The sequence below is a fragment of the Belonocnema kinseyi genome, chromosome 5, assembly GCF_010883055.1.
Source record: "Belonocnema kinseyi isolate 2016_QV_RU_SX_M_011 chromosome 5, B_treatae_v1, whole genome shotgun sequence".
NCBI lineage: Eukaryota > Metazoa > Arthropoda > Insecta > Hymenoptera > Cynipidae > Belonocnema > Belonocnema kinseyi.
This window is the reverse complement of record NC_046661.1, coordinates 130,911,504-130,928,419: the sequence shown is the minus strand read 5'-3', so window position 1 is coordinate 130,928,419 and position 16,916 is coordinate 130,911,504. Positions and strand designations below refer to the sequence as shown.

Below are 16,916 nucleotides of genomic sequence, written 5' to 3'. Positions count from 1 at the left end.
ATTTTTAAACAAAGAGTAGAGTTTTTAAGCCAGAAACACGAATTTTCTTAAATTTTGTTAAATATTCATCAAAAACAATAACTTTCAACCGAATAGTTCAATATTTAAGCTAAAAACGCGAATTTTCTACAGAATAGTTGAATTTTAAACCCGAAAATATAAGTTTTCAAAACAAGAAAATTAATTTTTAAACAAAGATTGGAATTTTCAAGCTAAAAACACAAATTTCTGATCAAATTTGTTTTTTTTTGTTTACTAAATAGTCGAATTTTCAACGACAAATAAAATTTCTACCAAGAATATTAATTTGCCACCAAAAAAGATGAATTTTTAACATAATAGTTGCATTCTAAACCAAAAAAGATCAATATCAATCAAGAAAGATGAATTTTTAATAAATTAGTTAAATTTTCTACAAAAAAAGATAAATTTTCAAGAAAATAGTTATATTTTCAACCTGAAAATATAAGTTTTTAAAACAAAAGAGTTAATTTTTAAACAAAGAGTAGAGTTTTTAAGCCAGAAACACGAATTTTCTTAAATTTTGTTAAATATTCATCAAAAACAATAACTTTCAACCGAATAGTTCAATCTTTAAGCTAAAAACGCGAATTTTCTACAGAATAGTTGAATTTTAAACCCGAAAATATAAGTTTTCAAAACAAGAAAATTAATTTTTAAACAAAGATTTGAATTTTCAAGCTGAAAACACAAATTTCTGATCAAATTTGTTTTTGTTTTTTTACTAAATAGTTGAACTTTCAACGACATATAAATTCGCTACCAAAAAAGATGAATTTTTAATAAATTAGTTAAATTCTTTATAAAAAAGAGAATTTTTCAAGAAAATAGTTGAATTTTCAACCAAAGAGTTGCATTTTTAAGCTAAAACCCGAATTTTCTTAAATTTCGTTAAATATTCAGCAAAAACAATAACTTTCAACCGAATAGTTGAATTTTCAAGCTAGAAACGCGTATTTTCTACAAAATAGTTGAATTTTAAACCTGAAATATAAGTTTTCGAAACAAAAAGGTTAATTTTGAACCAAAGAGTTTAATTTTTTAATGAAAAACACGAATTTTCTACGTTTTCATTAAATTTTCATCGAAAACGATAACTTTCAACCAAATAGTTGAATCTTGAAGTTACAACGCGAATTTTATGCAAAATAGTTGAATTTTAACCAAGAAGATTTTCCTGTCAAGATTAAAAAATTAAACATTGTTGAAGTTTCAAGCCAAAAAGACGAATTCTCTACAAAATAGTTGAATTTTCAACCAGAAAATACTAAAACGCATTTTCAAACAAATGGTCGAAATTTCAAACAAAAAATATTAAAATTGAATGAAATATTTGAATTTTTAAGGCAAAAATACCAGCTTTCAGTTACATTTTGCAAAAAAAAAAAGATGAATTTTCTACAAAACAGTTTTTTACATAAATTTAATTAAATTTTTTTTATTTAAATTTTTAACCAAATATTTGATTTTTCAAGCTGAAAACACGAATTTACGATTAATTTTTTTCAACCAAATAGTTGAATTTTTAACCAGAAAATATAATTTCCTAGAAAAAAAGTTAATTTTCAACCAAATTGTTGAATTTTAAGCATACAAAAATGCATTTTTAAACAAATAGTCGAAATTAAAAAAAAATTTAAATATTTGAATTTTTTAGACAAAAATACCAATATTTTAGAAAACAGTGGATTTTTAAATCGGAAAAGATGAAATTTTAATAAAAAACAGGTGATTTTCAACCAAGAAAGATGAATTTTTAATAAATGAGTTGAATTTTTTGCAAAAAAAAACAGAATTTTTCAAAGACATAGTTGAATCTTAAACCAAAAATATGAGTTTTAAAAACAAGAAAGTTAATTTTTAACCAAATATTTGAATTTTTAAGCTAAAAGCACAAATTTAATAAAATAGTTGAATTTTCAGCCAAAAAGATTTTCCAGTAAAGAAAAAAAAAATTTTCAAGCCAAAAAAAGACGAATTTTCTACAAAATAGTAGAATTTTCAACCAGAAAATAGAATTTTTTTAAAAAAAGTTAATTTTCAACCAAAAAAGGTCAATATCAATTAAGAAAGAGGAATTTTTGACAAATTATTTAAATTTTCTACCAAAAAGACGAATTTTCAACCTGAAAATATAAGTTTTCAAAACAAAAAGATAATTTTTTAACCAAAGAGTTGAATTTTCAGTATACAGAAATGCATTTTCAAACAAATGGTCAAAATTTCAAACAAAAAATATTAAAATTGCATCAAATATTTGAATTTTTAAGGCAAAAATACCAACTTTCTAGAAAATAGTAGACTTTTAAATGGAAAAAGATGAAATTTTAATTTAAGAAAGGGTGATTTTCAATCAAGAAAGATGAATTTTTAATAAATTAGTTGAATTTTCTGCAAAAAAAAAAATGAATTTTTTAACGAAATAGTTCATTTTAAAGCCGAAAATGTGAGTTTTCAAAACAAGAAAGTTAATTTTTAACCAAATATTTGAATTTTTAAGCTAGAAACACAAATTTAAAAAATTTTTTAAATAAAATAGTTGAATTTTCAGCCAGGAAGATTTTCCAGATAAGAAAAAAAAATTTCCAAACCAAAAAAAAACGAATTTTCTACAAAATAGTAGAATTTTCAACCAGAAAATATAATTTTTTAGAAAAAAAAGTTAATTTTCAACCAAAAAAGGTCAATATTAATCAAGTAAGAGGAATTTTTGACAAACTATTTTAATTTTCTACCATAAAGACGAATCTTCGCAAAAATAATTGAATTTTCAACCTGAAAATATAAGTTTTCAAAACAAAAAGTTAATTTTTTAACCAAAAAGTTGAATTTTCAGCATATAAAAATGCATTTTTAAACAAATGGTCGAAATTTCAAACAAAAAATATTAAAATTGAATCAAATATTTTAATTTTTACGCCAAAAATACCAATTTTTAGAAAATAGTCGAATTTTAAATTAGAAAAGATGTAATTTTAATTTTTTTAAATGTGATTTTCAATCAAGATGAATTTTTAATAAATTAGTTGAATTCTCTATAAAAAAGACGAATTTTTCAACAAAATAATTAATTTTAAATCCGAAAATATGAGTTTTCAAAGCAAGAAAGTTAATTTTTAACCAAATATTTGAATTCTTGATAAAAATTTTTTTAACAATAGATTTTAATTTTCACACATAAATTTTCTCCCAAGAAGAATAATTTTCTACCCGAAAAGATGAATTTTTAACGAAATCGTTGAATTTTAAACCAAAAAAAAAAATCAATATCAATCAAGAAAGATGAATTTTTATTAAATTAGTTAGATTTTCTACAAAAAAGATGAATTTTCTACAAAACAGTTTTTTCATAAATTTAATTAATTTTTTTTTAAATTTTTAACCAAATATTTGAATTTTCAAGCTGAAAGCACGAATTTTCAATTAAATTTTTTCAACCCAATAGTTGAATTTTTAACGACACATAAATTTTCTACCAAGAAGATTAATTAGTTACCAAAAAAAAAGCTCATTTTCGACCAAATTGTTGAATTTTCAACCAAAACAGGTGACCAAAACAGGTGACTTTTAAATCGGAAAAGATGAAATTTTAATTAAAAACGGTATTTTCAATCAAGAAAGATGAATTTTTAATAAATTAGTTGAATTTTCTACAAAAAAATACGAATTTTTCAACAAAATAGTTGAATTTTAAATCCGAAAATATGAGGTTTCAAAGCAAGAAATTTAATTTCTAACAAAATAGCTGAATTTTAAACAAAACAAAAAATCAATATCAATCAAAAAAGATGATTTTTTATAAATAGGTTAAATTCTCTATAAAAAAGAGAAATTTTCAAAAAAAAAATAGTTGAATTTTCAACCCAAAATATAAGTTTTCAAAACAAAAAAGTTAATTTTTAACCCAAGAGTTGAATTTTTACGCTAAAAAGACGAATTTTGTCAAATTTCGTTAAATTTTCATCAAAAACGATAACTTTCAACTAAATAGTTGAATTTTCAGCAAGCAAAAATGCATTTTCAAATAAATGATCAAAATTTCAAACAGAAAATATGAAAATTAAATCAAATATTTGAATTTTTAAGGCAAAAATACCCTTTTTCAGAAAACAGTTAGACTTTTATATCGGAAAAGATGAAATTTTAATAAAAAAAGGTGATTTTCAATCTAGAAAGACGAATTTTCAACGAAATAGTTGCATTTTCAACCAAAAGAGGTCAATATCAATCAAGAAAGATGAATTTTTAATAAATTAGATAAATTTTCTAAAAAAAAAACACGAATTTTTCAACAAAATAGTTGAATTTTAAATAAAAAATGATCAATATCAATAAAAAAAGATGAATTTTTAATAGATTACTTAAATTTTCTACAAAAAAAGACAAATTTCAGGAAAATAGTTGAAGTTTCAACCTGAAAATATAAGTTTTCCAAAAAAAAGGTTATTTTTTTACCAAAGAGTTGAATTTTTAAGCTGAAAACACGAATTTTCTACAAAATAATGGAATTTTATCTAAGAAGATTTTCCAGTCAAGAAAAAAAAATTCTGAACATTATTGAAGTTGCCAGCAAAAAACACGAATTTTCTACAAAATATAGTTGAATTTTCGACCGAAAATATGGTTTTTTTTTTTTTTTTAATTAAGTTTCAACCAAATCGTTGAATTTTCAGTATACAAAGATACATTTTCAAACAAATGGTCGAAATTAAAAAAATATATATTAAAATTGAATAAAATATTTGAATTTTTGAGACAAAAATACCAATTTTTTTAGAAAACCGTGGACTTTTAAATCGGAAAAGATGAAATTTTAATAAAAAAAAAAAAAAAACAGATGATTTTCAATCAACAAAGATGAATTTTTAATAAATTAGTTTAATTTTCTACCGAAAAATACGAATTTTTCAACCAAATCGTTGAATTTTAAACCAGAAAATATGAGTTTTCAAAACAAAAAATTAAAAAGTTAAAATTCAAGTTGAATCTTTAAGCTAAAAACGCGAATTTTCTACAAAATAATGGAATTTCATCAAAGAAGATTTTCCAGGCAAGAAAAAAATGTGAAGGTTATTTAAGTTTTAAGCCAAAATGACGAATTTTCTACAAAATATAGTTGAATCTTCAACCCGAAAATAGGATTTTTTAAAAGAAAAAAAGTTAATTTTCAGTCAAATTTTTGAATTTTCTATCAAACTATGACATTTTAAAAAAAGAAAAAAAGAATTACCTCCATTGTGGAAAGATCCATCGGTTGGGTAACGATATCCAAATAATCTGGAACCTCGATTGTGTTTACGGGTTGGCCGAAAACGTCGTTGGAGTCTCTCACTTTGATTGCTTCCAATAAAGCTTTCAGGACACTTTCCAAAGGCCGAAGCTCGAACCAAAGACACTTTTCTTTTCTAAATTAACAGCATAATTTACAATTAAATTCATAAAAATGATTTTAGCCCATCATTATACTTAAATTATCCGAAAGTAATTAAATTTTTAACAAAATAGTAAAGTTTTTAAACAAAAAAGTCGAATTTTCTACAAAAAAAGTGGATTTTTAAATCGGAAAAGATGAATTTTTAACAAACAAAAAAAAGATATATCATTTTCAATCAAGAAAGATGAATTTTTCATCTAATATTCGAATTTTCAACCAAAAAGTTAAACAACTTTTTAACAAAACGCATATATGAATTTCGATAAAAAAAAAGTTTCATTTTTAACAAACAAGGATAAATTTCTAACCAAAAAGACAATTTTTTAACAGAATACATACATTTTCTACCAGATAGTTGAATTTTCAAATTATAATATATAAATAATAAAGTTTCAACCAAAAATTTTCAACCATATTTTCAATTTTAAATCAAAAAGAGGAATTTTCGACCAAGATTATCTATCAATAAATATAAATAAATAATTTTCAACAAAATTATATAATTTTAAAGTAAAAAAGGCGAATTATCCACAAAAAAGGTGAATTTTCTACCACAGGAGAATTTTTCACAATAAAAGTTCATTTAAGACCAAATAATTGAATTTTAAATTATAATTATGGATGTTTAATAAAGAAATTCAATTTTTTTACAAAGCAGTTCAACTTTAAGTCAAATAATCAACTAATTTTTAACCAAAAAAGAATAAATTTTCAATGAAGAATATTAAATTTCTACCAAGAAAGAAAAATTTCCAACAATTCACATGAATTACCAAACAAAAAGTTGAAATTTCAACACAAAAACACAAGTTTTTAACTAAATAGTTACATTTTAAAACAAAAATGGAATAATATAATTGCAAAGTTAAAAAAAATTATTTTCAATCCAAAAGATGAACCTTCAATTAAAAACAATCAATTTTTGACAAAGTAATTGAATCTTTTAAAAAAAAAAATATGAATTTTTAACGATAAGTAGCATTTTTGACAAAATAATTGAAGAATGAATGAAAAAATTAATAGAGTTAAAAACATTATATCATATTACGCAAATTTAAAATAGAAAGATTACAAATTGAAAGATTACAAGTTTTTTTTTTAAATTAAACAGTTTTTCAATTAGAAGATCAATTATTTTAATTTTGAACCCCAAAAATTTATAATTTTTCATCTGTTGTTTCTACATTAAAATTTATTTTGAAATATTTTCTTAAAAATTTTAAATAAATTTAAAAATCACTATAAATTTTCCCAGAATTCTATAAAGGTTATCTGTATCATCTTGGAAACTTTAAAAACTTCTAAATATCGTTTTAAATTATTCAAACTTTTTATTGATTTTGAAACATTTAAAAAAACTTGCTTTAAAATTTTCCAGATTCTGTCTACAATTTTTTGAATCCTTTGAAATTTCTCTTACAAATTTTATTAATTTTTATCATGCTTTTGAATTTTCTTAAAATCTTTAAACTTCTAAATTTTATTTTCAAAACCTTCAAAACTCTAACATTTTGTTTAAGGCTTTATGAAATCTTTTCAAGTTTTCAACTATTTTTTAATCTTTTCAAAACTTCTAAATATATCAACTTGGGGCTTACAGTTTTTCTAACGAAATATTTGTTCAATTGGTATTTATTCGTTAACTTTTTTTTTGTTTTTTTAAATTCTTTTTAAATATTTTGTTACAATTAATTTTTCCAAATGAAAAAATCATTTAAAATTCTTACACGAATCCTAAGAGATTTTTGTTATTGTATTGCAAACTTTCAAAATCGTTAAAAAACATGAAAATTTTAATTCCAAAATTTCTAAAATCTATATTTTGTATTAAATCTTTTTAAATTTTTTGGAAATTTGTAAATATCTCAACTTAATCCAATTTTTTTGAATAAACAATTGTTTAACTATTATATACATTAAAATTAAACAATTTCATTAAAAAATAAAGTTTTTCAAAAATTCGTTGTAGAATCATTTAGTAGTAAATATTTCATTTATAATTTTTTATTGAAAAAAAAAACAGTCAGACATTGTATTAAAAAATTTTTATTTTCTTTATTACTAAAATATTTTATTACTAAATATTGTTATTAAAATCTGTAAATTGTTTAACTTTGAACAGATTCTGAATCGTTATGTACAATCAAAAAATTATGTTTATTGGCTAAAAATTTCGAAAGAAATCAGAATAATAAATAAACAAATCCTTAATTTTTTGCAAACATAAGTCGTTTCAAATCTTTGTAAAGTCTTTGAAATTTTTGTGAATTCGCTGGAATTTTTTTCGAATATTTAAAATCTTTGTGAAATATTGAAATTTCTGTGAAATATTTTAAATGAAATGTTTGTGAAATTTTTTGAAATCTTCAAGAAATATTTGCAATATTTGTGAAATATTTCTTTAATCTTTGTTTTTCAAAACGTTTGTATTCGTTTTCACATTTTTTGGAATCCTTAAAATCTTTTGAAATCTTCCCTACATCTTTTAAATTTATTTAAAATCATTGAAATATTTAAAAAATGTTTGAAATCTTTTAATATATTTTCAAACATTTGAAATTATTTAAAATCTTTTTAATGTTTTGAAATTGTTTAAATTTGGTGTATTGACCCATTTTTAAATCTTTGAAATCCTTGAAATTTTTTTCAAATGTTTTTAAATATTTTGAAATCTTTATAAAATCTTGGAAGACCTTGTGAAATCTTTCTTAATTTTTTGTTTGTGAAATCTTTTGCGTTCGTTTCAAATCCTTGAAATCTTTTAAAATCTCAAATTTATTGAAATCTTTAAAAAAAATTTTTAAATCTCGTGTAACGAACCTTATTTTAAATCATCGACAAATTTTTAATCATTCAAATATTTTAAATCCTTGAAATCTTTCGAAAGTTTTAAAATCGTTGTGAATCCGTGAACTCTTTTTGAAATGTTCAAGAACCTTTTAAATATTATTATTTAAAAAAAAAACTGTTTTAATTTCAAATCTGCCCATAAAAATAAAGATCTGAATTGGGAAATTTTGATGACAACAGATTTTAGAATTAAACCTTACAAACTGAATAATTTCAAATTGTAAAAAGTCAACAATTAAACTTAAAATTTTAAAAAAGTTGAAATGTAACTTATTTTAAACTTTATTTTTGAATTTTAAACCAAAAAGATGAATTTCCAACTAAAATGACGAATATTTAACTAAAATAGTTTAATTTTCAACCCCGAAGATAAATTTTTTAACAATAAGATTAATTTTCAAACAAAAAGATTAATTTTCTGACAAAAAATAAAATTTTTCAAAAAATAGTTGAATTTTGAACTAAAAAATAAAAGAGAGAATTTTTAACAGAAAATGGAATAGTAATATTATTAATTAAAAAATTAATTTTCCACCTAACCGATGAAATCTTAACAACAAAATTAATTTTGATAAGAAAAAGATGAATTGTCAACAAAAATGAAATAATTAAGTTTGAAATTTAAAAAAATCAATTTTCACCTAAAATTTTAATAATTAAATTTGAAATATATATTTATCTAAAATTATGGAATATTTAACTGGAATAAGAGTTAAATTTTCAGATAAAAAAAAATAATTTTGAACCAAAAAAGACAATTTTTCAACAAAATAGTTAAATTTTCGGCCAAAAATCCCTTTTCATTCAAAGAAAGAAACAAGTTTTCAATTCAGTTCATATTTTAACCAAAGAAATTAATTTAAAAAAAAAAGAGTTTAACTTTCAACCAAAGTAATTTTATTTCCAATCTAAAAGACGAATTTTCAACTAAGAATGATCATTTTTCAACAAAAAATTAAATAATTAAATTTTTAGTTAAAAAATTTATATCTAACCAATGAGATAAATTGTAAACTCAAATTATTAAACATTCAACTGGTATAATATTATAGTTATTTTTCAGTATAAAAAGAAAATGAGTATTGCTAACCAAAAAAAAAAATAAATAAAAATCGAACAAACAGCCCATTTTTCAATTAAAAAAATACGTGAATTTTCAATTTAAAAAAGACCAATTTTTAGCCAATTTATTGAATTTTAAAATACAAAAGATTGATTTTTGACCAAAAATAAATAAATAATTTTCACTAAACAAATAGTTTAATTTTTAAATTAAAAAAAAATAATAATTTTACGCAGAAAAATGGAATAGTAATATTATAAATTATCAACCAAATAGTTGAATTTTGAACTAAGAAAACAAAACAATTTTAAACAGAAAATGGAATAGTAATATTATTAATTAAAAAAATTAATTTTCCACCTAACTGATGGATTTTCGACTGAAATTATGGAATATTTAACTGGAATAAAAGTTACATTTTGAGTTGAAAAAAATCAATAATTTTCAACAAAAAAGGAACAAGTTTTCGGCCAAATTTTCGGGGAATTTTTAATCAAGCAGGATAATTTTTCAACCAAAAATTGAATTAAATTTTTAGTTAAAAAATGAATGTTTAACCAATGAGATAAATTTTAAACTCAAATTATTAAACATTCAACTGGCATAAATAGTTATATTTTCATTATAAAAAGAAAATAATTATTGCCAGCCAAAAAAAAACAATTGAAATAAAAAACAAAATTTCGAAAAATTAATTTTCAACCAAAATGATAAATTTTCACTAAAATGATAAATTTTCAGCTGGAATAGTTGAATTTTATATCTGCCAAAAAGACGAATTTTTAATCATAAATATTAATTTTCTACAAAAAAAGACAACTTTTCCACAAAGTACATACATTTTCAAACAAATAGTTTCATTTTTAAATAAAAAAATATCAATTTTCAACCAAATAGTTGAATTTTCATTAAAAATAAGATAAATGTTTAATTTAAGATCCAACGAAAATCTATTTTCTTATGAAAGAGTTTTTTTTATGCTAAATAATTAATTTTTAATTTTTAAATAAAAAAAATTATATTATTAATATATTAGTAACCGTTTAATTTACAACGACAACAAAATTAATTTTGATAAGAAAAAGATAAATTGTCAACGAAAACTGAAATAATTAAGTTTTAAGTTAAAAAAATTAATTTTCAACGAAAACTTTAATAATTAAATTTATAATATACGTTTCTCTAAAATTATGGAATATTTATCTGGAATAGAAGATACATTTCGAGTTAAAAAAATAAATCATTTTCTACCAAATAAGAAACAAATTTTAAACAAAATAGTTACATTTTCGGCCAAAAAATCCCTTTTCATTCAAAGAAAAAACAAATTTTCAATCAAATAGCTCATATTTTAACCACAGAAATTAATTTTTAACTAAAATGCTGAATCTTTCTAAAAAAAATTAATTTTTAACCAGAAAGTTTCAACTGGAATAAAAGTTACATTTTCAAAAGAAAATAATTGTTGTGAACCAAAAAAAAAATCGAAATAAAAAACAAAATTTCGAACAAACAGTCCATTTTTCAACCAAAAAAAATACGTGAATTTTCAAATGAAATAGTTAAATTTCCAATTAAAAAATATCAATTTTCAGCCGTTTTATTGAATTTTGAACTAGAAAAGATTAATTTTCAACCAAAAATGTAACAGTTAAATTTTCAGTTGAAAAAATTAATTTTCAACCAAAATGTTAAATTTTCACTAAAATGATAAACTTTAAACTGGAATAAGTGATTTTTATACCAGCCAAAGAGATGAATTTTTAATCATAAAGATTAATTTTCTGCAAAAAAGACAACTTTTCCACAAAGTGCATACATTTTCAAACAAATAATATAATTTTTAAATAAAAAATATCAATTTTTAAACAAATAGTTGAATTTTCATTAAAACAACATAAATTTTCAAAAAAAAAAAAGTGCTTGATTAAAAAAAAAATGATTTTCAAAAAAAGAGATGAATCTAGTAACAAAAAAATTAATTTTTATAAATTTTCTGACTTGGAAGAGAGATTTCTTAAACTCCGTTCTTCTAAATCCGAATTTATAATTCCTTAAAAAAATTCCCGTTCCATGTAAAAAATTTCCTGGTCCAACAGAAATTATATTTCATTAACAAAATCCATTTTTTGAAGAAAAAAAATTGAGAAAATGATTTTTTTCTCTATTCTTGGACTACCATCAATGCGACTATCAAACTTAAGTCAGCGAAAAAAAAAAGTACAAATGTACAAAATCAAACGCAAAGAACGTTACATTCTTTAAATCATATGACAAACTCTCTTTTTAATTAAAAAAAAAAAAAAAATTGGTAAATTCACGGTAAAATTGTTAAATTGTCTTAATTAGGTGAATTGGCAATCAGATATAAATTTCCCGGTTTTTAAATTAAATTTCCAATAAAAAATTCACTGGATTATTTATTAAGATACTTACACTTTGAATAACTCCTTTTTAAGTTTCTCACGCTTTCGGACCAATTCGCAAAGTAATCTTGCACGCTCGAGATCCTGACGAAGGCACTGCCAATATTTTAATTGTCGGTACATTTCGTTTCTGAGTTCTCCATCGGGGGCGGGAGACATTGAACCTCCAAGAGGTGGAGGTCGGGACTGAGGATGGGTACTTTGAAGCCTCCGAAGGAGAGGAACTCCGTTTCGATATTGTCTTTTCAGGGTCCAGTAGGCGATTAATCGCTGGATTAGTTGGCTCCTTTTTGGAAGACCCTCCGCTAAACTGTTAATAATTATCATAAAACTAGGGGAATAAAATTCTTGCAAATAAAATTAATGTGCTCTATATTAAATTTCATTTTAATAGGATTCAATTCCTAAGTTTCCGAATAAAAATATTGCAATTTCCACAAGAAAAATAAATTTTCAAGCAAACAAACATAAATTTTTAACTAATCAAGATTAATTTTTACCCAACAATTGAATAGTTCAATTTACAGTTCAAAGGATTTTAAAAAAATGTATTTTTAACAAAAGAATTAAATTTCCTGCCAAAGAGATGAAATTTTAACAAAATATCTCAAGTGTGTCACTTTTAAATCAATAGTTTCATTTTCAATCAATTTATACAGTTTTTAATTCGTTTTTATATCAAAATAAGTCCCTTAAGATATTTTTAGAACCAAATATTTTTTGTAAAGTTATTAACAATCAAAGTTCTTGATCATTTTGTTTTCAAAAATGGATTACTCGCAAACGGTTGATCGAAATTCAATAATTGAGTTATGAAAATTTTTGTTACGAAGTATACTTTACACTAAAAAATTGTTCGGTAGTAGAAAACATTTTTTTATTGTTTAAATAATCGTGTGTTTTAAACAATTGCAAATTAATTAAATTTCTCCGTCTGTGAAAGATTTTTTTCACATTCCAATAGATTCTACAATTAAAACCAAAAATTTTGGCGAAAAAAATGAATTTTTAATCAAGTGATTCAACTTTCTACCGGGTATAGTTAATTTTTTAATCAAAAAGATGAATTTTCAACCAAGAAGATTAATTTTCTACCTAAAAAGATAAATTTTCAACCAAATAGATCCATTATTAATTAAAAAAATCGATTTTCAACCAAAAGCTGAATGGTTAAGTTAAGCATCATTTAAAAAAATGATTTTTTTTCATAAAGCGGATCAACTTTAATCCAAGAAATAGGGAAACAATTGGGTAATAAATTATTTTGAATAAAATTATTGTATCATATTAAGTAAAATATGAAACGAATTTCAAACTGAAACGATAAATGTTCATGAAAAAATGACTTTTTAATCAAGTGGTTCATTTTTCTACAACATATAGTCAATTTTTTAATCAAAAATATGAATTTTCAACCAAGAAGATTAATTTTCTACCTAAAAAGATGAATTTTCAACCAAATAGATCCATTATTAATTTAAGAAATCGATTTTCAACCAAAAGCTGACTGGTTAAGTTTTCAGTCAAAAATATTAATGTAAGAAAATAAAATTATCAAAATAAATCACTTTTCCACAAAATATATGAATTTTCAATTAAAAGAATGAAGCATCATTTAAAAAAATGATTTTTTTCATAAAGTGGATTAACTTTAATCCAAGAAATAGGGGAACAATTGGGTAATAAATTATTTTGAATAAAATTATTTCAAATTATTTTATATTTATATTTATTTATATTATTTATATTATTTCAAACTGAAATGATAAATGTTCATAAAAAAATGCATTTTTAATCAAGCGATTCAACTTTCTACCGGGTATTGTTAATTTTTTAATCAAAAAGATAAATTTTCTACTAAAAAACAATTAGGTGCTTTAATTTTCAATGAAGCATAGATAAATTTTAAACCAAAGAAATAAATCTTCGACCAAAAAGTATTCAATCAAGTAGTTGAATATTCAATCAAAACATGTGGATTTGCAAAAAAAATGAATAGTCAAATTATCATTTAAAAGATTACTTTTTAATAAAAATAAAAAAAAATAAAATAATTTTAAACCCAAAAATTATTTTTTTAAACAAAAAGGTGAAATTTTAACTGAACTAATTAAACTTCAACACAAAAACTGAATTTTTAATGAAATAGTGTAATTTCAACCAAGTACAGTGAAATTTTCTACCAATAAGATTAATTTCCTACCAAAAAAGTATTTTTTTTTAACAAATCGTTTTAAACATTCAACCTTGTAGTTTTATTTTAAGCTCAATTACTGAATTTCGATGAACCATTCGCGAGTAATCCACTTTTGAAAATAAAACGATCAAGAACTTTCATTGTTAATAGCTTTTAAAAAAATAAGTTTTTTGCAAAAATATTTTAAGAAAGTTATTTTGATATAAAAACGTATCAAAAACTGTGTAAATTGATAAAAAATAGAACATTTTTTACCCAATAAAATAAATTCTCAAGTAAAAAGATGAATTTTTAATCAAGAATATTAATTTTCTACCAAAAGACCAACTTACAACAAAATACATAAAGGTTAAAAAAAACCAAGATCAATTTTTACCAAACAATAGAAAATTTCAAATTTGCAGTTTCAAAAATTAATTTTTAACAAAAGAAAAACACATTCGCAACAAAATAATTTAATTTTCAACTGAAGAGAAAAATCTTCAATTATAAAAACGAATGTTGAACAAATTATTTCAACTTCCAACAAAATAGTTAAATTTCCAATCGAAAGATTTTCAACCAAGGTGATTAATTATCAATGAAAAAAAAAACCAGTAATTTACAACAAAATACACGAATTTTCCACTAATAAAAATCGATTTTTCTCCAAACATTGAATATTTAAAGTTGCAATTAAAAATAATAATTTTCAAAAACAAAAAATGCATTTTCAACAAAATAATTGAAATTATATTAAGAATTCTTAACCAAAAAGTGAATTTTTAATAATGTGGTTCAATTAAATAAATTTTTAACCAGAAAGATTAATTTTCTTGAAAAATTATCAATTTTCAACCAAAAATAGAAAAAGTACATTTTCGTTGGAAACTATTATTTTCCACATAAAATCAAAACATATTTTAAAGTTAAAAAAATTATTAAAAAAAAAAAAGAAATATTGTCGGCTTTAAACTGCAACTGTTTTGTAGAAAATTCGTTTTTTTTATTTAAAAATTAATTTTTTTAATGGAAATTCACCAACAGCATTTTTGGTGTAAAAAAAATTTTTTTAGCTTAAAAATTCTAGAATTTCTTTTAAAAAATATATAGTTTTTCTCGGATAAAATAAAACACGGACATAATTATTATTTTAGCCAATCAGCAGTGAAATTGACAAATATTTTTTCAAGAAAAGGTAAAAAAATGTCACTCTTTCTTTACATTTCCTTGAAAAATATTTTTTAATTTCTAACAAATTTTTTACATCTTCAGTAAAAAAATTAATTTTTAATACAAAATTTTTTTTTAGGAAAGAAGTTGAATTGAACCAAAAAGGCCGAAAACAGAAAGCAGCTGTAAGCTGCTTTTTTTATATTATTTACACATTTTTTTATTATTTATTAATTAACACAGAAAAATTAGTTTCTATCAAAAAGATGAACTCTCAGTATAATACATAAATTTTTAACCAAATAGTGCAATTATCTACCAAGAAAGACGGATTTATAAGAAATTACATAAATTAAAAAAAAAATAATTTTTTACATAAAACAATTAATTTTATACCAAGCGGTTGAATTTTATACCTAATTGTGGAATTTTTTAAGCAAAAATATAAATTTTCTATATAACAGTTTGAATTTTCAAGAACAGATTAAATTTTCAGTTAAAAAATTAATTTTTAAGAAAAAACGAATTTTGTACACAAAAAATCAATTTTATACCAAAAAGTTACATTTTATACCTAATTTTGGAATTTTGCAAGCCGGAAATACAAGTTTTCTGTAGAAAAGATGAATTTTCAACGAAATATTTAGGTGCTCAATTAAAAAATGAATTTTCAACAATAACAAAAAACGAATTTTCAACTAAAATTATGAAACTTCGAAAAAAATATGAAGTTTTATGAAAGTAATTCAACTTTCAAACAAGAAGTTGAATTTGCACCCAAATAATATGAATTTACAGACAAAAATTTAACAGGTGATATTTCAAGAAAAAATATTTTTATTTTAAATAAAAAGTTGGACAATATATCTGAAGCCACAATTTAAAAAAAATTAATTTTCAACCAACAAGCTGCATTTTTAACCAAAAAATTGACTTTTTTTCATAAAAAAAGCGTACTTCAACAAAATACGTCAATTTTCAACAAAAAATGTACAAAAAATTTTTTTGGATGGATTCAAAATTATCAAATGTTTTTTTGCTTCAAACTAAATAAATTTGTAAATAAATATTAAATAAATAAATAAATATAAATAAATATGCTTTTGCACATTTTCCAATATATTTTTATTAAGCAAAAAATTTTTTTTCGGAAATCTAGAAGTTGTTTTAAATTTATTCAACTTTCAAATTGTTTTTGAATTTTTGTTAGAACTTCTATCTCTTAAAATTGAAATCCAAAGATTTTTCCCTTCAATTTAAAAAAAATCCTGCAAATTAAAAAAAAATCAACATTCTTTTTTAAGAATTTTGTAAATCTTTAAATCTTTTTAAAATATTCTTTTAAAAATATATTCCAAAATGAAAAATTATTTTCAATTTTCCTAGGAATTCAACTTCAGCAACAGTGCAATGGATTTTTTTTATTTCAATCATTTGTTGTTTTTGATATAATCAAAAAGAGTTCAATTTCGTATAATGAACTTTTTTATTGGAATTGGTTGAAAATTGAAAACCAAAATTATAAATTTTCAACAAAAAAGTTTAAACTTCAAAGTACAAAATAATTTTTGTACAAAGCGGGTCAGCTTTTACCCAAGTAGTTAAATTTGCAATTTAAACAAAAATCAGCTGAAAAAACAATAATGGCATTTTTAATTTTTTTTTTAAATTATCAAGACATGAATTTCCAAAAAATATAGACAAATTATTTAACAAAAGAAATGAATTTTCTACGAAGTGAAGATTTTACAATCAATAGAGAAAAAAATGTCA

At 21.4% G+C, this 16,916-nt stretch overlaps 1 protein-coding gene across 1 annotated transcript in view; it reads right to left on the bottom strand.

Annotated features, from left to right (window-relative positions):
• The window catches only part of LOC117172624 (peregrin), a 60,003-nt gene that overhangs the window by 30,310 nt on the left and 12,777 nt on the right, over window positions 1-16,916 (bottom strand). The window contains exons 4-5 of the mRNA XM_033360723.1: window positions 11,805-12,104; window positions 5,252-5,426 (exon numbers count right to left, since the gene is read on the bottom strand). Of these exons, the coding sequence (XP_033216614.1) occupies window positions 5,252-5,426; window positions 11,805-12,104 (475 nt within the window). The remainder of the gene's footprint in view (window positions 1-5,251; window positions 5,427-11,804; window positions 12,105-16,916) is intronic.